Genomic DNA, 23,627 nt, shown 5'->3' with positions numbered 1-23,627 from the left:
GCGCACAGCACTCCGTTCGTCGACAAGGACAAAGTACCGGAGGGTGTCGGCGCGCCACGGTGAGAGCGCCGCCTGCGCGGGACTGTAGATTATATGGTTCTGAGAAAATAAGGCGTGATCGAAGTTTCGAACGGTCGATCCTCAATGAGCTCATTTGTAATAATGCACTTTCGCCGCTTTTACTGGCTTCTGAACAAATGGCGTTGCTTTCTGAATTCTGATATCCTGCGGCACTCCTGTCTGAACTCTAACCGCCAGCGATGCTTCTGTCTGATCACTGTCGCTCCGTCCACCCTGCAGGAGGGCGCGCAATACGTGATGGCCCAGCCGGTGCCGCTCTCCGATGGGGACCTGGTCGCCGTGCTGGAGCTCTACCGTAACGCCTCCAACCCGTTCTACGAGGAAGACGAGGAGATCGTCAACAGCTACATCGTCTGGGGCGGCATCGCCCTCCACTACGCCGACCTCTACCACACGCTCAGCGACCAGCGCAAGGTCCACGACTTCATACTGGATGTCACAAAGTGAGTGGTTGCAGACCTTTGTTCTGCGGAACGGGCGCTGAACAAATGCTGGCCATTGCGGGCGAGAGAATCGGTAACTGCGTAGGTAGACTGTACCGCAGTACTGCGCTACGCTGCGGCACAGCCTACCAGTACAGGCAGTGGTGAGCCGAGCAGCGCACTATGGTTGGAAACGGCCTCACGGATGGCCGTGGGCAATTTCGGAATATATGTATATTTGGGGTGTCATTCTGTTGGAAATTGATGAAACGTTTTGAATTGGGCAGAAAAAAATATTTAGTTGCGCATTAAATCTCCATCATCGTACGTGGAATCGGGAGTTTCTGATAGTGGCTTTTTTGGTGCGCCGTCAAAGGTTTGAACAACCGCGCTGGTGATAGCATGTGGAGTACCTCCATGACGTTGTAAAACTGGATTATTATATATCAAAATAATCCTTGTTATGTTGGCTATCGAGTGGAGTGACTCTTTTTCCAATGCGTGTTCAAAATCAGGAACGGCATTGCATTCTGTTTGCAGTGTCACCATAGCAACATTTGCAAAATTACGTTTATGTTTCATTGGACATACAAAAAGTTCTCCATCGACCTCCATTGAGCTTTTTGGCAGAATAAACCTCTGTTCAATTCTGCGTAAGGGGAACGTAAAAGCAGACTGCGCACTTGTGCGCAAAATCGTCCGTGAAGCTTTATCTCCCGAGGCGTACCTCCCCGTCGCTTCGTTAGCACCAGGTCAGCTCGTCAGTCGTGCAATCGCTTATCCTAATAAATGATGGTAAGAAGTAGGGTTGCGGAGTCGTGGTGGCGCCAAATCCGACTCCGACTACGACTCCGACTCCTGACTCGTTGCCATGACTCCGGCCGACTCTGTCTCCGACTCCGGACCCCTGCCAGTGTTTCGGAGTCGTGATGGAGCTGTTCCGATTCGGACCGACTCAGACTTCCACTGCGGGCTCCTGACCGACCCCGACTCCGACTCCGACTCCTGGCTCGTTGCCACGACTCTGGGCGACTCTGACTCCGACTCTGACTCTGACTCCGACTCTGACTTCGACTCCGCACCCCTCGTAAGAAGTAACTGCTCGCCCCTGCACCTGGAGTATGGATATCGTGCAAACGTGTATGGATATCCTGGAGTATGGATATGGATATCCACTGACAAAACAGACATACAGACATGCCGTAAGCGCCAGTACACTGCCAATACCATGGCAAATCAAATGGCTATCTATGGTTTTTGATCATCGTTCTACATTTTCCAAAATCTTGAACTGGATGTTGACAATTTCTCGTGACTACTTCACGACCATGATGCATGCATTTCTGAAATTGATCTTTTTTCAACCAACCACGTACTCGTATGATAAAATAAATGTCACCATCGTGTTCTACGCCCAAAAGTACCCATAAAACATGTGTCATGGGCTGCGAATAGGTACCAGTTTTAATTTTCGGGGTTATGTGCTTACCTGATTGACCTGACTTTGACCCTGGTCAGTGGCCTATATGTTTGACTGACCCCTACCTTGATCTGACACTCTTTTAGCACTTATATGAAGGGTTGTGACAGTTGTGACAGTTGTGACAGATTGTTAGGACCAACTGATGACTGAATTTATTTAGAATGACGATATAATCGAACCGCGAAACGCGAGGCACCGATTGCGTGGTTCTAAAGTCCATGCTACTGAAAACCCGATTTCAAGTGTTTGACCTGACCTTGACCCGACCTGTGACCTCGAAATTCAACTTTAAAGTATTCATCTGAATCGTCTCGTCGCGTTCTTCTTTGGTTTGCCGCCTCGTGCGTTTCGCTGCGCCTATTTGTTCGCGAGTTATCGGCTGGGGCCGTTGAACGCCCCCCCCCCCCCGGCAAACGGCGGATGGGGAAATACCCCAGCAACTGCCGGGTTAATCTGACGCATGTTTTGTCATTTGATCGTCATCTTATTTCTTACTTTTTTGCCCAATCTAAAAAAATCATAAATACTCTTTCTCCAAATTTTTTACCCTTTATGACCAATAGTGAGACACTGTGCGTCACTACGTTGATATTTCTCGCCCTAAAGCATACCAACAATATCCATTCAGTAATAGCAGTATTCAAAACATGTTCAAAATGCCTCGCGATATCGATAGCATTACGAAAGGCATAGGCGACTTATAACATACTTGAAATGATGACGTCACACATGCGTGACGTGACGTGACCTCGTCATTTCTGAGTTACTGTATGATGCACGAAAGACACCGGCATACCTATGCAAAGTTTCATCGCAGTCGGTCTACGCATTAACAAGTTATGGGCAAAACATTTTTTCGCGTTGACCCCCGGCCATCCGTGAGGCCGTTTCCAACCATAGTGCAGCGGCGCGGCGGTGCGGCAGGCGGCAGCCTACCCCAACTGCTTGGACTAAAGTAGCGCACAACTACCGTTATAGTTATTGATTGCTTTAGCTTATGGCAAAACTGACATTAGACCAGCATGATTGATGAACCGGCTCGGTTTAGCCATATATGCTTTAGTTACACACAGTGCCAGGGCTGCGGAGTCGATGGATTTTCGGCGACTCCGACTCCGACTCCGGCTTTCAAAAACCAGCTCCGACTCCGACTCCGACTCCGGGCAGAATTGTCGACTCCGACCGACTCCAACTCCCGACTCCGACTCCGCAGACCTAGCAGGGCTGCGGAGTCGACAGATTTTCGGTGACTCCGACTCCGACTCCGGCTCGGGTTTCTAAAATCGACTCCGACTCCGACTCCGACTCCGGTCACAACTGTCGACTCCGACCGACTCCGACTCCGACTCCGCAGCCCTGCACAGTGCCAACCAAGTTTAGAATGTTTGCAATATGCTAGTTTTACCCCAGATCCAGTCGTCATTGCTACATTGCACACAAGCTTTTATTTCAAGCAATGACATGCCGATTACCGATCGTCTGTTTTGTTTCAGGTCGATATTCCAGGACATGGTGTCGATGGACACGCTCATCACGAAGATAATGAATTTCGCTCAGCGGCTGGTGACAGCCGACAGGGCATCCCTGTTCCTCATGGACGGTCGGACAAAGGAGCTGTACGCGCGGATATTCGATATGGGAAACGCGAACGGCGACTCCAGTCCGCAGGCTCAGGAGATCAGGTAAGAAAAGGGTTGGTCTCACACTAGATAACTAGTAATAATATAAGAATAACCAGTAACCTCATAGTATAAATCAGAAATAGGAACCAAAAAGTTATATTTAAAGTTATCGAATATTTCGCTCCTGGAGCTTCGTCAGCGATAATTACAGAATAATTATGATAATTACGATAATACAGAATAATACTTCGTCAGCGATAATTATGGTGCATTCTGTAATTATCGCTGACGAAGCTCCAGGAGCGAAATATTCGATAACTTTAAATATAACTTTTTGGCTCCTATTTCTGATTTATATTATGAGGTTACTGGTTATTCTTATATTATTATTATTCATTATGAGCCTCAAGCAGAGTTTCAGCTTTTTAAGAACTAGATAACTAGCCAAAGTTGATGTTTAGCGCAGACTGGAACTGGAGAGACACAGAGGCGTGGGGGAGAGACGTGACCCTGGACTGGGGATATTCAGAGACGGGCAGGCAGCGTTCTGGAGTTGAAGAGATGATAACCAGAATACATGAATTGGCGACAGAACATTGCGCAGAATGGGTACGAATAAAGAAGAGCAGTGTCGTCCAGTAGTTGACAAGTAATTTCAAGCTTGGACGCGACTCGCCAGAAGATGGTCTATACTTATAGTGGTCAAAATGAATCAACTCGGCTAAATCGTTTGGGATCAGGGATGTAATTTATCGCTGAACTCATGCTCATTTCTCAGCCAGTAAGTGCAATGGAAGAAGAACTACGTTGGATTCCACCGTAACACCAGTATCAGTATAGCGCCTTTTGGGGCGACTAACGGAGCGAGCGAGAGGGTGAGCCTTGCACGTGCGAAATTTCGAGGGGGTACCTCCAGCTGACTTGTGCACGGCACCCTACTAACCGGTCTCTAGCGATGTGCCAAATTTGAGCACAATCGGCCCAGCCGTTCTCGAGATCTGGAAGCGGCACCCTGCACGTGCGCACGTGCAAAATGGGTCCCAACTGACTTTTGCACGGCACCCTACTAACCGGTCCCTAACCATGTACCAAATTTGAGCGCCATCGGTCCAGCCGTTCTCGAGATCTGGAAACGACCCCTGCACGTGCGCACGTGCAGCAGCACCCCAACTCTGGCACATGGATATGCAGTGCCTAGTGGGTGCCTACCTACATGCCAACTTTCAGCGCAATCGGCCAAGTAGTTACCGAGATATTGCAACAATTACAAAAGTGACACCTCTTCGTTTTGCACGTGGCACGTGCATAAGGGGTCACCCACATGCATCGGGAATAGTCCAATACTTGGTAGAAGGAATGAAGCTACCCCACAAAAATTACCGCATGTAAATCGGTCAAGTGGTTGCTGAGATATAAGCCTCGCAAAAGCGTGACCACGGCCGGCCGGCCGGCCGGCCGGCCGGCCGCTCATACTCAGAAATTTCCGTTATTCTACGTAAGACTCCGCTCGCTTCGCTCGCTCCGTAATTAATTATGGTGCAAGAAAAAACTGCCGAGGATTACGGAATAGGCAGGTCGCGGGCAGATCAGACGAGTGACCCGGGACTCTGATTCGGGAGACTACTTGCTCCGGGCACCGACGTTTGCATCGATCGGCGACATGATTGATATTAGCTGGAAGGAGGCGCAGCCAGCTCCTTCCTCTTGCTGCGCACGTGGATGGCTTGCGGTCATCAGTGATAGCTACGAACATTTCCTCCGCTATAGCCTTGGTTCGCTGAAGGATTGAAGTAAACATTACAGTTCCAGTGAAGGGTCAAGTTTTGGAATTTCAAATGAGTCTATACATATACTGCTGGATAACATGGGCGGCGGAACGGGGAGGGCACCGGGGCACCGTGGACCCCTTTGATTTCGGCATTTTAACATGCATGGAAAGAATGGGATCAAAAGTCGGCACTCGGCAGTGCTCCCCCTTAATTGAAGGTATTCCGCCGCTACTACTGGATAAAACACCAACAACAGCTAAAAACATGAGGAAAATAAAATATTGCGCTTAGTGATGACTGCCTAATTTGACTCTCATTGCCTACCTGCTTTGTGCCTCACAATAAAATACGAAACCACAGATGAAGGAAGTCGCTGGCCATTCAAATTAATGGCGGACGTCGGTGGCCTACATCTGAACCTTGTCTGCAGGTTCGCCGTCGGCACGGGCATCGCCGGCCAGGTGGCACTGAACGCGCAGGGCCTCAACATCATCGACGCCTACGCCGACGACAGGTTCAACAGGTCCATCGACCAGCAGACGGGCTACGTGACCCGCTCGCTGCTCTGCATGCCCATCTTCAGCAGGGGCGTCGTCATTGGCGTCGTCCAGATGGTCAACAAGACCACGGGAGCCTACTTCACCAAGGTCAGTTCTGACATACGATCTATCAATAGTCTGAACTTACGTGAGTGTCTTGAAGGAAATCAACGATAGCGCAACTACTTTGAAGGATAAAGTGGACGGTTCCTGAATTTCATTTTATGAACTTAACTGGGAGATGGTTTATCGTGAATCAGACATTTATATTGTATATTGAAGCTTTACGTGTGTTTCTCATGACGCTTTTCTTGCAGGCGGACGAAGAGAATTTCGAGTTTTTCGCGGTGTATTGCGGCTTAGCGCTCCACCATGCCAAGCTATATGACAAGATTCGTCGCAGCGAGCAGAAATACAAGGCGAGTACAAGTTGTTTTTGGTCAGCTCGATTATTGATATTAGATATGAATGCATGCTCCATGAAACTTGAATATTTATGTACATATTTGTCTACTGAAGGATATACCGATAAATTAGTTCGACTAAAACTCAACGTTCATTTCAAAATGCAAAAAAGCAAGAACACTCCAACGGTTACCATTTCTCACATCATTTACTTGTCATTTCCTAGTGACGCTCACTCAAAGATAGCATTTCTCTGAAAAGGAATTTCATTTACCACTGGGTTTCGCTGCGAGGTTCTCATTCCGTTGTACAGTCAACAGGAGTGAATTCGCAGCAATCGTATCCACCCCGTGCCGCAAAGGATATCCATCAACGGCCACCCGAGCGAGTCGCAAACATACTTGCATTTGATACCTGCAACAACTCAAAGGCTTCTATTCAGTTTGTTTAGTTCCGTGTGATAGGGAATGAAAATGTGGCAGAACTATAGACGACTGTTGGATTTTCTATTGCTGTGCCGTTCTAAGCATTCTTGAAACGATGTTTTTGGGTCAGGGTGCACTCATCTTGTTAGGCTAGGATAAGCGCAATGAGTAGCCGTTAAAATGTTCACCGAGTAGGAATAGGCATGCTTACCGCTATGCGACAAAGATCATTTATATTCATCCACTATCGTGTTAGGAACCTGCTACTCATATAGACGGCTGCAAAGCATCTCAGCGCTAATGCCTGTACACTGTAAAAAAGTTTAGCACCATAGAGGTACTTTTCAATTGACTAATTTTCAGTACCCTAGCGGTGCTAAGCTAAGCATATTATTCGTACTTAACTGAGCTCTAGTTTAGTATCAAGGTGCTAATATAAGTACCCATATTTGTTTAGCACCCGTGTACTAAATGTAGTACCCTACACCTGCTAGACCAATTTTCAGTACCCTAGCGGTGCTAAACTTTAAAAGGTGCTAAGAATAGCATGCAGTTAGTACCTTCCGTACTCACATATGAACCGTTTTAGCGCTATTGTTACCCTACGACAAGTAGAATAATGCTAACGAAAGCATTGGGGCTGAAAGTAGAATATCTATAGGGGAAGTTGGGGCAATGCCGGAGTTGGGGCAAAGCCGAAATTCGAGATATTTCGAAAACTGTACGACATGGGTGCCACCTGTCAGTGATGCTCTGAAGCTTAAGTGACTATCAATTATTGCATGTTTGTTACGAGTCGTCACTCGGAATACTTCGGCTGTGAGGGCGCCAAGAGCGTTTTCAAGGTACGTTTCCCTTGTACTACATGCGCCTTTGAAGCAGCATTTCTTACTCATTATGCTACCGTTTGTCTGGCCAATTCGGTCAAGTAATCTTCAGCATGTCTTTGCATAAGTGTGCTGCCTATTTGAAATTCATACAGCACGTTGAAAAGTTATGGGCCTGCAAATGAAAGTATGGCTGGCTGGGGTAATGCCGAAAACGTGCAATTACGCACGTTAAAGCACGCTACGTGGACTTTCTGCTGTAGAATAGCAACGCATATTTTTAGTCACAAAAATTGCACTTTCAACCGACACAACGGCCTGTTTCCTATAAGGAATGATTTACCTGGCCTTTTCTTATTATATCACACAATTATAACTTCCAGTGTGCACCAAGCGTCCTCAAACTAATAAAAAAGTGTCAGCTTTGATGAATTCTGGATAAAGTTTGAGATAAAATGGCAAAACATCAATTTCGGCATTCCCCGTAGATAATTTCTCCCATTTTCGGCTTTCCCGCAGTCCGGGGCAACGCCGAAAAAGTCACTTCTCTGATATTTTTAGTTTGTGCGCTTAACGGTATGCGAATTCACCAAATGCGCCTGGTATATTTGAAAGGCAAAAGACTGGCCTCTCGAATGACGCCAACAAGAATAGCTTATGTTGTCTACCTTGCGTGCTACGGGCGTCAGAAAAAAGTATTCGGCGTTCCCCCAACTTCCCCTACTAGTTAAAGCTGCTGCATGAAAAGTTCGCAAAAACTGCTTTCTTTAACAGCACATACTTTCACTAGTTACTGCAAAAAGGACTAATCAATTACCAAAAAGGAAATTGTGTAAGGCCGAAAAGACGTGCAAAAAAGGTTATATCCTAGATAAGTGATAGCTACAAGTCTCAATGATTGTGTTTTGCATTCTGCAATATTCCCGTGTAAGTGCATCTTTCAAGCATCCAACACGTTATAAAATTAAAAAATAATAATGGAACATTTATTAACACTTCATATCATCTGCATGAAAAACAAATGTAAATATATACACAAACAAACACACGGGAAATAACGAAAGGTCGCTCATATACCTGCACACTCGCAGTGACCGACGATTAACGCGAGATCGACTGGGGGAGGCGGGGGGGGGGGGGGTCGTTGAACCGACGTTCCGTTCATGACCATAAGTTCGACCTCATCCACGACCAGACGGCGTTTAGTGATAGACGGAACCGGAGACCCCGTGTTGTTGTCGTAGTTGTCCTCCATTGTAAGTGGTAGTCGACGGAAGAACTGACCAGGCCCCATGCCTGGAGCAAAAAAAAAAACTGGATCAGTTCCAAGATTTTTTTTTTCTGTTGGGAGCTATTTTCGCAAACAACACAACTTTCCTTCAGACCAAGAAGCGCGATTTGCCAAAGTCGGAATATGAAGCACTTAAACAATATAAGATAATGTCAAAAGATACAACGTGTCAGACTCACCAAAGTCGATCAACGTCGGTGTTGGTGGCATGTGTCGGTGGCAAATGCTCATGTACCACCCGGCCCCGGAGCACTTCACTTCACTTCACTGCACTGCTGCACTGCACTTCCCTCCACCTCACTGCCTCCCGGAGCAGGGGTACGCACTCCCATGCCACGCACGACGTATTCCACCGATAATAGCTGATTTAAGCTATCATTCCAGAGCTATCACTCGGTGGCATGTGCCCGGAGCACTTCACTTCACTTCATTTCACTTCATATACCGGAGCACGTGCACACACTCCCACCACGACCAACGGACTCCACTAAAATGGCGCAACACGTGGCCGGAAACAGCTGGCACGCGCATGCGCATATCGCTCTGCGCCGTCAAAACGTGCTAAAGGGCTGGTGATAAGACTCCCAGAGATTTGTAAAGCAGGGCTTAGCTACTTTCTTTGGCGCCAATTTCAAATTTGTTTCCTCTGTAAGCATGTCCGGTTCTATTGTGATACTAACGTAAGCACCATATTCAGCATTACCAACTTCTAAAACACTTAAAATGGTTCTAATTAGAAATCCAGCTTGAAAGAGCACTCACTGATGGACTGGGTACTAGCAGAAGTAGACGTTAAGCTCAGTAGAAGAATAGGTGATCTAAACTTACAATATTTGATGGGAATGTTAGCTATCATTAGCACAGTATTAGCACCATGCTTCTTTGTAAATACGTCGTAGGGTTCTTTTGACGCTAAAAGGTGCTACGAATAGCAGCCGTTAGTACCCCAAACGCTAAACTTTTTTTACAGTGTAGGTTCTGCAATAACTATTTTTGCTGGCTGTGGGTGTATTTATAAAATTTACATTATATAAAGGCTTCTAAAAGCATTTGACAAGAAACGACAGCACTCTCCATATTTCAATAATTGTTAAATTATTGATCTTCCTCAGAAATGTAATGCCCACCAATACCATACGCGATCCAATATCCCCTGTCTCACACTGCAGAGAAACTATGATTTCGAAGAACTGCCGAGCTATTATATAACCAGATCTTGTATCACAGGTGCGGTTTACAGAACCCTAAATTTATAATTATCCTCACAGCACTGTCATATTAATCATGACAATTGATATTGCTCTTTGAAGAATGTCGCCTGTAGCGTAAAGAAAGAAATAATATAACTGATTCTGTTGCTTCTGGCCTGCAAGTTAATTCTTACCAGACGACTCAAGAACATGATTGTATGGTTGACCGGTTTTGTTAACGATTATTGCAAGGCTTGCAATATTGTGCTGAGGGAAGCTTTTCGTTTTGTGTGTGTGTGTGTGTGTGTGCGGAATGTGGCAGCTCATACTCGAACTTGCGTAGAATGTTTTCACCCTTGTAAAGTCATTCACTTGTGAACTATCTACACTCGTTTTAGTTCGATGCTGTGTCTGACGAGACTTTACTCAACGGTCAGGTGGCGTTAGAGGTTCTCAGCTACCACAACAGCTGTGTCTGACGGGCCTTTCCCCCCGGTCAGGTGGCGTTAGAGGTTCTCAGCTACCACAACAGCTGCACGGACCAGGAGGTAGCCGACTACAAGTCCACCTACAACATGTACCCGTCGCCGGGCCTGAACGAGTGAGTGGCCCCGTTCCCAGCGGCCGCCCGCGCCACCTTTGTTAGGGGCGTGTGGGAACACTCCCCGACACTGTCCCATTCAGTCGGCACACAGCGCCGGCCTGGGTACCCCCCCCCCCTCTCCCTCTCGGCCGCCCCCTGTCTCATCGGTGGGTGTCACAGCGCGCTTTCACGGTCGGGCGGGGCTACCGCAGCCCTCTGACCTTGCTCCATGCGTCGGAAATCCATGGGGTCGGTGTTTAGCTTATAGGCACACTGCCAACTCTGATGACGTCGCAGGAGCTAAAACGCAATCTGCATGGTTCAATGGTAAATATTTATCTTGTGTCTTTCATGGTGTGGTAAATTTTTGATTATGCACATTTTATTGGATGATATCATATTTATTTATGTATTGCCATGGATAAGAATACAGGTCTTACGAACGTCCACGTCAGTCAAAAACTTCGAAAGGTACACCATAGTTGGCCCCACGCTTGCACCGTACGCATATGGCATCTTAAATTATTACTGTACTGTCACGGAACAATTAGGCTGCATCTTTTTGGCGCCCTTCAGTGATGTAGGCATTTCCATATCTATTGTTCAGGGATTGCCAATCGAATCTCAGCCTCGCTACCTAGAATGGGAGCTCAGAGCTGGTTTATACAAGCCACGGGCCTCTCTGCATCTTGGCGCCGCGCTGAGCCGCGTCGCTATTCTAGTCGCAACCAGGACAACGGTTTACTGGAGATGTCAAACATAGCCGACGCCTGGTGAAACAGGCGGCGGCCCGGAGCCGGGCGCCGGCGACCCCTCGGGACCTTCTCCGGAGCGGGCGGCGCCGGCGGCCGACCGGACCCTAATCCCAGCTAATAACCCCGACCCGGGTATCGAGCGGGCCATCCCAGTGGTCCGAGAGGTGGGCGGCGGCCGGGCACGGCCGGGCCGGACATACTCGGACAGGGCAGGGGCGTCCCGGGGCCGCCGGGACACCTGTACTGGCCGTGTCTGAGAAGCCGGAACGGTCGCAGACAGACGTGAGAGTGAGGACTGGAGAGAGATGCCCGGAGCCGTCCAGAGGCGGACTGGCAGACCTTGATGGGTTTCTTTTATTGGACACCGCTTTGCTGAAGATGATCTATGGCACAGCTTAATGAAAAGCTTTGTGTCGATACGATCGGGAGTCAGCGCCTCCCCCATCGGCAAACCAACCCCAAAACGCATTGCTTGCCAGGCTGGACATCACACGTTTTCTCTTTAGCTCCTTTCACGTTTCGCAGCCTTACTTCTGCCATGGTCTATTAAGTGCAGAGTATCGGACATAACGCTATGTAATTACAGTGATGAGACAAGAAATGTTGTCATATTATTCATGCAATCCAAATTATTCGAAACGTTTTCCATGTCATCATCAAGTTGCACCATCGAATGTTAATTACCAGCCCTCCTTCACACCTCACCGCATCCTGACAGTGACACCATGCAGCCGCGACATGCGGCAACCAGGGCAACCGTTGACCTGCAATATTTGTGCATTTGTTTCAGCTACAACTACAACGTGTTCGAGACGTCAGAAAAGGACAAGATCAGGGATGCGGTGTTCATGTTCACTGATCTGTTCGGCACCAGTCGTTTCGACATCGACTGCCTGATCCGGTCAGTGGCGCGAGGCCGGGTCGGCCCAATATGATCTCAACATATCCTACAGTCGGCCCACAGACTGATCAAATTTGTATCGCAGACCGATCCCAACACGCAGACTGCTGCCGAATCTACCTTACCACTTCGGAGCAGCACTGAAAGAACCACCATTAACGCCTCTATATGATCTCTACAACTCCGGTCTGCATTTTAAAACGTTCTTGGTACCGCTGCATTACAAAACGGCACTTCCGCCGTTATTTGGTTCTGTAGTTGCCTTACCAGTCTACCTCGCAGCCCTTCAACTCTGTCCCATTGTGAGGCCAAGTCCGTCTAATTTGGCCATTTGCCCGCGGCCGTGTACGCAGGTTTACCATCACAGTGATGAAAAACTACCGGAGAGTGCCGTACCACAATTGGACGCACGGCTTCGCGGTGGCAAACATGATGTACTGCATCATCAAACACAATCCGAACGTCTTCAAGACTATTGAGGTGAGGGAAATGCCGTCGTGCACTTAACTTGATCGGAACAGGGACTTGAGCAATGACCAATCCTGACCAGAACCAGAAGAATGCCTAGCCACCGCGGCAAAGTGGTATTTTTATTTCGCAACACGAACCCTTTTATAAGTGCATTGCAGTGGTTTCCAGGCTTTCAGTTCCGATCTTGCTAGCCTTCGCAGAGTCGGAAATGGAGGACACCAGGCTAGAAAATTAAGGTTTGAGGTGTGGTGACATTTTAATGCTTAATTTTTTTTTACATTCATGAGACCTAGCAGTGTCAAGTCAAGGTCTGCTGCAGCCAGTTAATTCTGCAATAGCATGCATGGCGATAGGTTCACAGCTCCCGACTGGCGGTGGCCCGTAACTTTGATATAGAGTTGTTCGAACAGTCACGTCTACTCGAGGGAAGTTACGCCGCCCCAACGCCCCAATCTGTGCGATAAATCGTGAAGTTGGTATCACAGGAAGCAAAGTTCTCTCCCAGTGTCGAAAGCCTGGCGATTTATCGCAGGTTGTGGGCGGCGCGTCTGAGCCCCGTGACCGTCTGGGTGGCCAGTTTTATTGTCCATTGTCCAGCCGGAAGTGAGGCGCAGTCTGTGCTCGGTGACCTGTCTACACCTACTTAGCATGGGTGTAGTGTGGTGTCTAGCCAGGCACAGTCTGTGCTCGGTGACCTGTCTACACTTACCATGGGTGTAGCGTGGTATCTAGCCAGGCACAGTCTGTGCTTGGTGACCTGTCTGCTTCTAGTCTACGTCTAGCCTGGAGTGTAGTATGTTCTGTCCGCTGTGCTTTATCTGTCGTCTGATTAACCCGTCGCTGTCTCGTGCTATGCTATCCACAGAGCCTAGCTCTGTTCGTGGGGTCGCTGTGCCACGATCTGGATCATCGGGGACGCAACAACAAGTTCATGCTGGAGACGGACTCTGCCATCGCGGCAATATACAGCACGTCCACCATGGAGCACCACCACTTCAATCAGACCGTCACTATCCTGCAGCAGGTCTGTAAGACACCGAGAGATTCTACCTAAAACTCCGCCTAAAATCCATACGTCACGGTATAACCCGGTAGACAAGGATTCCGGTGTGGGGTGGGCAGAGACACCGGGGATGGATAAGGCCTTCCCGGTGGGGGCAACAAGGAACAGTGTGAAATAGGTTCCTGTGGAGGGGCTGCAATCAGCCACCAAGGCATAAACATGGTGTAGAACAGCATCAAGGGGAGAGACAGATTGTTTGTGATCAGGGCTTTTATTCATAAAAATCATCTTTATCCAGAAGAGGAATCCGTCTGTGATGGGTTTGTTATGATTCGTGGTCGTGCCTGCTTGTACCCCATGCGTTCTCCGTATTCTGCAGGATGGCCACAACATCCTGGGCAAGCTGTCCAGCTCCGAGTACAAGCAGGCTCTCAGCAACATCAAGCACTGCATTCTGGCCACCGACCTGGCGCTGTTCTTCCCCAACAAGGCAAAGCTGGCCAGCATTCTCAAGGAGGGTCTGTTCGACTGGGGCAACTCCGAGCACAGGTGAGGCGCTGATAAAGTGGGCAGGGTCCGCAGTCAGAACGCTTCCTCACATACGGGTGATGGGTACAACCAAACGGTGTTGAGAACTCACGTGTCCAAAATGTAAAATGGGGATGCATCGTTTCCCATGGAACTTCCATGCAGATCATGAGACGAGACGTCAGTTATCCAGACCGTTTGAAATTTGAATGGCTGATAGAATTGGAGGCTGTCCAATGGCCGAGCAATGAAGGACCTCCCACCCTTGATCCGTGACCATCCTATTTGATAGATATGCCAGTGGAACTAACACCATTGTGTGATTCTGGCCCAGCCGAGTTGAAAGATAGGCAGCATTGATTGCCGGGAACACTTTATAGCATCGGCTGTGCTCAATGTGTGCTAAGAATAGCGTAGCGAGGAGTTCAGTTGATAAGGCTTAACAAGTTTGTTTCTGAATTCATTATTTTAAATGAACTCGAAGAAAACTGAGACTGAAGAGTCATGTCTTAATAGTTAATACCCAGGTAAATGCTTATTTGAAATTGTTTTAACGGACTTTCACTGGGTAGTGGGTATAATAACTTTTACCCACTACCCAGTGAAAGTCCGTTAAAACAATTTCAAAGAAGAAAACTGGTTTGAATGTATATATACCCATGGTGACCCCCAAAACAAAACGATTTGCATTAGGAAGTTAGCTGAAACTTGATTCGATAGTAATGTAGCTTTCGCTCATCATCGGCATTTAAATGGTCTGTTTGATCTATGAAAACTTCCTATGCTTTGTAAGTACGAGTTGATTTATCGCAAAAAGACGTTATGATAAAACCTGGGCATTTCGAGTGCTAACTGCTAACTATTCAGTTGTTCACAATGTTTACCGGCTATAATATTCACGATAGCAAAGTGAGGTGGCAGACGCTGTGGGAGTGTCTGCTGTCCCACCCGCAGAGTTTTGATGGCCGACTGCTCTGAACTCGCCCCCAATCGGCCGGCTTCAGAGCCATCGTCATCAGCATCGACCACCGTAATCATCCGCCTATATTGGCACAGCCTGATCACAGCGACAGCAAATAAGCCATCAAACACAGGCGCGGGCCGGCCCTCTGCGGGGAGGCGCTGTTTTATCTGTAAACACATCAACGCCGCGGCGATGGAGCAAAAACACACACGCACGCACACACAGGCGGTGATTGTAATTTTTGTGATCAAGCTACAGCATACATTTTGCATTCATATTTTAAACCATATCTTTGGACACTTTTAGAATGACGATGGAGTTGTCACGATTGCTCAATTATGTTTTAGTGATGCTTCATTTAGTTAAGCGTTGAAGAACGTATTTCATCATTGACCTCAATCGGTAGCGGAACCTGCATGTCATGTTACTCCCACTAAGACCATTGACAGAATTAGAGCCATTTACGGGAACCCTTCCATTTCGCAGGCTGCTGCTGCAGGCGATCTCCATGACGGCCTGTGACCTGTGCGCCAGCTCAAAGCCGTGGAAAATCCAAATACAGACGGTGGCCGACATATTCGAGGAGTTCTACGAACAGGTAATGACCGAGGGACTCTCAGATCAGATGACACTCTAATCTGAGAGCCTGGACCTGGGTCAACACACTCTGGGTCAGTGTGCATTTGGAGACTCCAGATATTGATACCAAATGTGACACCTGATACTGCGCGATGCCGCTGACATGACCGTTTAAAAGGAAGACTGCCACCTTCAAAAAGTTTTCTCAGATCGGCCTATGATTTATTCCCTGGCCAAAACAAAATTTTAGAATTCACCTGACAAAGTATCATCACGTGAATCGCGAAAAAAATTGTCGATTATCATACAATTATCAATCGGTTAATGTCTAGCGACAATGTTTACACATCACTAGACTTCAAGGTCATAAGATTATTACATTTTATTTGAAAAAGTAAGGTATTTTATGATTTACTAATATATGATTTCATAAGAAATTGGCCATGTTTAATTTATTTTGCATTTTTAAGTTCGTAAAACATTTAAAAATCATGGCTCATTTGGAATGGGTCTGGCCCATGTTAAACCCCATTTCCCACACTTTTTTGGAAAAAATGAACTACTGAATATGTAAGTTTAACTTTTATTTTGACACTCCAAAATTCTTCTCTGATCTCGAAACAATCAAAGTTTTGACATATATTTACCAAAAGATAAGAAAATTCATGTTTCAAAGTTATCGATAAACAGTAGAGATGTCGGTTTTCTTGGACTAAAAAAATGGCATCAAACTGAACTTTGGTCTCCGATTTCTCGCAAACGGGTTCGAATTTCGGAAAACCGACTTCAGTCTGGGACATAGGTGGCTCAGCTCTAGTGAAAACCGTTTTGTGGAAAAAAGGTGGCAGTCTACCTTTAACGAGATACCGGCCGGTCATGCCCGGAGGCGGTCTAAAAAAAAACTAAAATATGGAACATCGGTCGATCACCATACACATGCACAATATAAATTTCAGATGCATGCAATGCAAGCAACTACAAACGTACAACATTTACGGACTCAGTTGACGAAAATTATTCACATTTGCATAGCCCATTCCAAAGTCAAAAGCTTTTCACTTCAACATATTTCATAACTGACCAAGCTATGACTTGATCCGAGCCACAACCCTACGACTCCCGGTTGGTGACCACCTGTCACGGGTTAACATCTTAACCGACGATAACCGACCTAACACCCCCGGTGGTGACCTGACCCCGGTGACTACCTCACGCCCCGGTGGTGACCTGAGCTCGGCGGCCGTCTGGCCGTGCTGACCGTCTCTCTCCGCCCCGGTGTCGTTTCTCACGCGGTGCTGACCCTAGGGTGATAACGAGCGGGCGCTGGGCCGCGAGCCGCTGCCGATGATGGACCGGCTGCAATCGGAAAACCAGCCGCACACGCAGGTGGGTCAGCCGCCGCGCCGCGCGCTCCGCCGCCGGCCGCCGCTCTGAGTGTCGCTCTGTGCTCTCGGCGGTGTTGCAGGGTGACGCCGAAAAGCAGGCGGGCCGCATCCCGCTGCAGCTGATGGACCGCTCCCAGCATGACCAGCAGGCGCACTCGCAGGTACACTGACTGTCGCCGACCGACCGACTGACCCCGGCGCCTCAGCAGCTTCTCACCACCTGTGCTCCACTCAGTCCGAGAGCCACTGACTCACTGTGACGTCTTACGCTCCTCCTAACCTCCACTGCGCCGCCATTTTAGCAGTTGATTGCATTTTTATGGCAGTTTCTTCTAGCTTCTTGGAGCAAGCATTGGCGCACGTTTTGAACTTGGGTTTCCGATGCATATGAGATTGACGCAGCGGGAATTATGTAGAAGGTACATTGGGCGTGTCGTGTAGACCAGCACACTCGTGTACATGCACCGTAGTTCCAGTACTCTAACACTGCAGTACTAGGAGGCACGCTGCACTATTTCCATGTTGAGAAATGGGGGGAGCATTCTTTTGAAAACAGAAAAACGGGCTTGGAAGACCCTTTGGGCATAAGAAACATTTTTTGGAGCATTACGTTCCTCTTCTTTGCAGCTTTTACACATTGTAATGACAATTGCAACGAAACGTTGGTTACGGAGCGAGCGAAGCGAGCGGAGTCTTACGTAGAATAACGGAAATTTCTGAGTATGAGCGGCCGGCCGGCCGGCCGGCCGGCCGGCCGGCCGGCCGTGCGGACGCTTTTGCGAGGCTTATATCTCAGCAACCACTTGACCGATTTACATGCGGTAATTTTTGTAGGGTAGCTTCATTCCTTCTACCAAGTATTGGACTATTCCCGATGCATGTGGGTGACCCCTTATGCACGTGCCACGTGCAAAACGAAGAGGTGTCAGTTTTGTAATTGTTGCAATATCTCGGTAACTACTTGGCCGATTGCGCTGAAAGTTGGCATGTAGGTAGGCACCCACTAGGCACTGCATGTCCATGTGCCAGAGTTGGGGTGCCGCTGCACGTGCGCACGTGCAGGGGTCGTTTCCAGATCTCGAGAACGGCTCGACCGATTGCGCTCAAATTTGGTACACAGTTAGGGACCGGTTACTAGGGTGCCGTGCACAAGTCAGTTGGGACCCATTTTGCACGTGCGCACGTGCAGGGTGCCGCTTCCAGATCTCGAGAACGGCTGGGCCGATTGTGCCCAAATTTGGCACATCGCTAGAGACCAGTCAGTAGGGTGCCGTGCACAAGTCAGTTGGAGGTACCCCCTCGAAATTTCGCACGTGCAAGACTCACCCCCTCGCTCGCTCCGTTAGTCGCCCCAAAAGGCGCTATACTGGTAATATATCGGTTTATGTTGCGCTGGCAAATTTCGCACAGCTGAAGTTGCGCCCTAAAAACACACTGGGGTCACATTTTCTATCTACACTCCACCCCCATGCCCGTAAATGCATGACGCTCGACGTTCGACAGAAAAATTCACTCACTCGGTTCTTTGACGGGTTTGGTACTTTTTAAAATAAATAATTTACATATAAAAGTATTTTTATATCACATAAAATGCATAACAATACATACCTAAAATACATTCTTAAATACTTAATAAAAATGTACCTATGGAATCGGTAAAAACATAATTCAATCGAAAAAAACAGCCGTTTCGCTGTTGGAAACGACAAATACGCTGTGTGTGAACATGGAATAAGGCTAGGATGGTTAACTGGTTACCTATGGGTTAGTCAGCTAGGTATCCCACATAGAAAGGGAAGCAAAACTAGAATCGGCGTAACATTCTATGTCTATCGTCTACCCTGCATTGGGCAGAACGCCTGCGCTTGCTTTCAAATCCAGCTAAAGCGCTTACTTGGGCGACAACAAACACATGCTAAATATCTCTGCGGGCTACGGCATGCTAACAGTTACGTCCAGTGAATGTTTTGCAAATGAAATAGGCTGCTGTTTTGAAGTCGTTCAATTCATTCAAGCATGAAGTTAACATAATTGAGAGGGCTAGCAAAACTTTAAAACGTTATGCGGAATAAACCTTCATTGAAATTACAAATAATTCAGTTTTTTACCTCTCTCCCTAAACGTTATACTTCCCAAACGAGGAGTAACGGTGATTCGCCAGCCTCTCTAGCTCCCGCTAGATCACAACAAGCGCATCTTTTCTGCCAACCACTTATCGGACAGAGAGCAAGTCAAAGAGGAACGACCTTCCAGGACCCTGGAAACGTATCCACCCACCACCCAAATAGACCCATGTCCATGATCCAAAGTCATACCGTTTCCCAAAACCGTCTATTCCCATCCCCCAAACAATCTGTTTAAATCCCCCAAACCATGGGTATCCGTTCTCTGATCCGTCTATATCCCTTTCCCCGTCTGCTGTCCTGCCCCCAACCCGTCTGTAGTCTCCCCCGGCCTCCCCCTCCCCTCCCCCACACACAGTCTGTATATCCACTCCCCACAATCCGTCTGTATCCGTTCCCCAATCCGTCTGTATCCGTTCCCCAACCCGTCTGTATCCGTTCCCCAGCCCGTCTGTATCAGTTCCCCAGCCCGTCTGTATCCGTTTCCCCCGGCCCCATCCGTCTGTATCCGTGGTCCCTCGGCGGTGCCGGGCAGTGTACCTAAATGGCCTGTTTCCGCTCTGCTTGGCTCTGGCTCGCCTGCCCCCCAGTGACCTATGCATGACCTGACGCTGGGGCTTCAGCTAAGCTGCGCTATGAGCCGTGCTTTAGCTGTCTGCTGACAATTGGCTGTGAAACCGGCTTTATGTCCGAGTCAACGGCTGAATGCGCCTCTGTATTGCTTTCCACTTCACTATCAGAGCGCAATGTGCCAATGAGAAGGCTTATGCAACTGCATGCCGCAGCGTACTAACATGTAGCGTATTTGTAGGTTAGTTTCGATGCATTTAAATTGTGTCATTAGTCCGCGGTATACACTCTAAACGCATTGGTGGTTGCTTCGTCCATCGCTTATCGCATTGCCCCATTCTAAATGCAGTTCAATTACTCACATAATAATTTCATTTGTTAGAGCGGCTGCCTTAGGAAACGTTGCTATTGGTGTCTCCCAAAGCTTCACGCAAAGGGCAGAGCTCCTACGAATCACGACTGTATTCGTTCCATAATGAACATTCAACTGGTATCCATAAGATATATGCAGCAATCTGACCGCGACAATATCCCTAAGGAAAGTTAAAACGTAGTTTCCCGGGCTCCGGTGGCCCAGATCTAAAACGGTTAAGACGTGACCCCGACCCGATCAGATCTCGCCCGGCCGTGGCGGTGTCTGACGGCCGTGTACCCGCCCGCTGCTCCCAGGTCGGCTTCCTGACGGGCATCTGCATCCCGTGCTACGACCTGCTCTACCAGCTGATCCCCGAGACACAGCTGCTGGTGGCCGGCTGCCGCAACAACCTGGCGCGCTGGATGGACATGGCCGAGGCCGGCGGCTGGCAGGAGGAGCTCAGCGCCGTCAACGCGCACGGCCGGTCTCGGCAGCCGGCGCTGACCTCGCCCGACCGGCCGGCCACCGGCCAGCCGCCGTCCGAGGAACAGGAGGGAGGACAGGAGGAGGAACGGGAGGACGGAGGACAGACGGAGGAGCAGCCGCCAGAGGAGCAGACACCGGAGGAGCAGTCGCCGGAGGAGCAGCCGCCCGACGACGCCAGCTAGAAGGCCGAGTTGGCCGGCTCTGGCGGAGCAGAGGACCGGCAACGCGCGTCTATCCCCCTCCAGAGGCGGGCGGGGCCCTCAGCCCACACTCAGACCCCTCTCCAGGGGCGGGCGGAACCCTTAGTCCACACTCAGGCACTCGACTGTGCCGCAGTGCCCGATCGGTGTGGTCAGTCTCACACAGAGACGAAAAACATTCGCGATGGTGTTGCAAGTATGTAGATAGTGACGTCTGGTCTGTCCTTGCGCCGCCGTACCTCTGTCGGATCGATCCTAACGCGAGCTACCACGGCCCCATGTTCCTGTACCCGTCCCAGGAGCGGCAGCCCATTGACAAGGCTGAACGGATCAGCTACCGAGCAGGCCGCTGCGCTCGACTCGGCCCGAGCTCGGACTCGAAGTAAGTCACTCGCACACCACTGTACCCGCACCGGCGTGTCCCTCACGCGCACGGGTGTCCGCTCTGTTTTCGCGCACGGACGACTGTTGTACATTTAGACGGAGAGCCCGGCCGTGCTGGTCGCTCCACGCCTCCCTGCGGCCCGGTCCCATTGGCACGGCACGGATAGCGACTCGGCTCACTGGGAATGATGGCAGACGGAGCCCGATGGGTCCAGTCTGCCCCCAGTTCAGAGAGTTGACCGACCGTGCCGTGCCGCGCTGGACCGGGCCGCCATGGTAGCGTAGAGCTCTGGCCGACACCGGGTGCCGTCCTCCCACGGCTCGACAAGGCCGCTCCCGCCCGGTGGCCGGTGTCAGAGCGCAAATACGCCCGTGGAGAATGTGCGTGGGAGCGGCCGTGTATGTCTGTACAGATGCCAACCTGCCACACCGCGATGTCCCAGCCGCCCGTTGTCATGGCAACAGGGGAAACAAAGCGAACCGCTGGGGCGTGGCACCACCCTGAGAGAAAGGTCAGCACGGATATATAGCTATTCATATGTATGTGTGCGAGAGGATAATACAATAAATAAGTGGAAGGCTCGTCTGTTCAGGGCATTTAATCATCAATGCATTGTATGCATCTGGATGAGGGCTCCAGTTTTCACGCCGTTACGGGGATACGTGAACATTACGAATGTGCACCCGACTGTCTTTATCCCCTGGCCACGTAGCGAGAAGCGACAGTCGGCGCTAGAGAGTTCATCAAAAGTTATTCCGGAAGTGTTTCAGCCATTTTGTTCGGTCAAAGGTCACCTCGTCGGAGGTCAATGGTCATTAAAAGTTGAAACTTCCCACCCTGACCCTTGTAAGTTGAAATTGGTCTCGCAACTCCTTTCACTAGATTAGCAAAGTAATAACATCGTGGAGTAGGGGAGAGTGGGGCAATGGCGACACCATAAGCATTTTGCTCAATAGCTTAGCTATTTGAAGCTATTTTATGGTGATTTTGACTGTGGTTATAGCCAAAGGAATAGGCTTTCAGATAGCACCCAGTTTTAGTATCTCAGATCACTGATAACAGATTCAGAGCCTACGCAAAAATGTGGTGAAAAATGGAGGTGCAAAAAAGCGAGGGGTAATGCCGGCCACTAAGTGCAATAGCACAAAAGTCGAAATATTGTCACTGGTATTCATCCTTAAACCGTTCTTTCGATGGAAATTTAAGTGAGAATTAAGAAACGACAACTGTATTCAGCAGTTAACAGTACACTGCACTGCAACACAACACTGCACTCGCTGCAACACAACAGCGCGGCGCCAACAGAGCAGCAAACTAACACAACCGTAAACACAGCAAGCAAACTAATACAGCCGTAAACACAGCAACCCGAAACGTTGAGCTTTAACGACAGAAGTCGCAAACAAAATCGCGTTGAGTCATTCCGGACACGTGTCCGGTATTACCCCGAGGTCAGCTTTATTTTAAGAAAGCAGGCAGCAGTCAAAGGCATTGCGCCGCAAACGCCTCACATCCAGCAGTCGCCTAAGAAAGGCTTATTTGAAGGTCATTGCAAAGCAGCACTTCTGAAAATGCGTTAACACATTTCACAGTCAGCAAATAGATGCAACAAAAATTAAAAATCAGATACGAAAAACACATTTGACGCTATAAAAATTAAAATAATGGAGCTACCGTGACAAACTTGCACCACGTGCTAGAATGGCGCTCAACTGAAATGTAAACAACATCAGCTGATTAGTGATGGGCAAAGTACTCACTAGAGATGGGTGGCCGGCATTACCCACCGTCCGCCATTGCCCCACTCTCCCCTATGTGTTAGGTACCCCTTGTTGTATATGTAATTACTGACTGTGTCGCATTTTGATCACAAATCCTTAGGTCAAGGTCATGACCAACCTTACTGGCTCAATTTTGCACATTAGCCAATTTGTTTGTCGAGTTCAACAGTTTTACACCTTTCGAGTACCGGCTAAACTGTAATATGCATCAATTAAAAGATGTCAAAAAAACTTTAACGGCCTCTGATGACATTGCAATGAGAACCTCGCTTCGTTTCGAGAGTGGAGGCGTGGTGACTTCACGACCATGTGAGGTCATCGTGGTTAATTTGCGCAACATACTCTCACCGTACGTCTGTATTTACTGAGAGCGTAACTGAATGGCGGGCCCACGATGGTAGACGCAGACGAAAGTCCTTCAAAGCTTTGGGTGATCATTCAGCACAACAAAAATAAATAAGACTGAAATATCGAAACATTGCGGACGGTGTTATACATATGGTG

General features: G+C 48.7%; 1 protein-coding gene across 2 annotated transcripts; it reads left to right on the top strand.

Moving 5' to 3' along the window:
• Positions 1–306: 306 nt before the first annotated feature.
• Positions 307–21,927, top strand: LOC122392467 (probable 3',5'-cyclic phosphodiesterase pde-5). 2 transcript variants are annotated; one of them, XM_043387340.1, is made up of 12 exons: positions 307–524; positions 3,480–3,668; positions 5,808–6,024; positions 6,234–6,335; positions 10,555–10,655; positions 12,183–12,293; positions 12,647–12,773; positions 13,630–13,788; positions 14,147–14,316; positions 15,746–15,857; positions 17,304–17,384; positions 20,586–21,927. In XM_043387340.1, exons 1-12 carry the CDS (start codon positions 319–321, stop codon positions 20,937–20,939), a joined length of 1,929 nt encoding a protein of 642 aa, XP_043243275.1. In that variant the 5' UTR covers positions 307–318; the 3' UTR covers positions 20,940–21,927. The 2 variants fall into 2 exon arrangements, with proteins under 2 accessions (XP_043243275.1, XP_043243276.1); XM_043387341.1 differs by lacking the exon at positions 17,304–17,384 and adding an exon at positions 17,144–17,224.
• Positions 21,928–23,627: the final 1,700 nt, after the last annotated feature.

This window comes from Amphibalanus amphitrite, unplaced genomic scaffold, assembly GCF_019059575.1.
Source record: "Amphibalanus amphitrite isolate SeventyFive unplaced genomic scaffold, NRLGWU_Aamphi_draft 000487F_arrow, whole genome shotgun sequence".
Classification (NCBI taxonomy): Eukaryota; Metazoa; Arthropoda; class Thecostraca; order Balanomorpha; family Balanidae; genus Amphibalanus; species Amphibalanus amphitrite.
The sequence above is the reverse complement of the archived record's forward strand: the minus strand, read 5'-3'. Positions and strand labels throughout refer to the sequence as shown.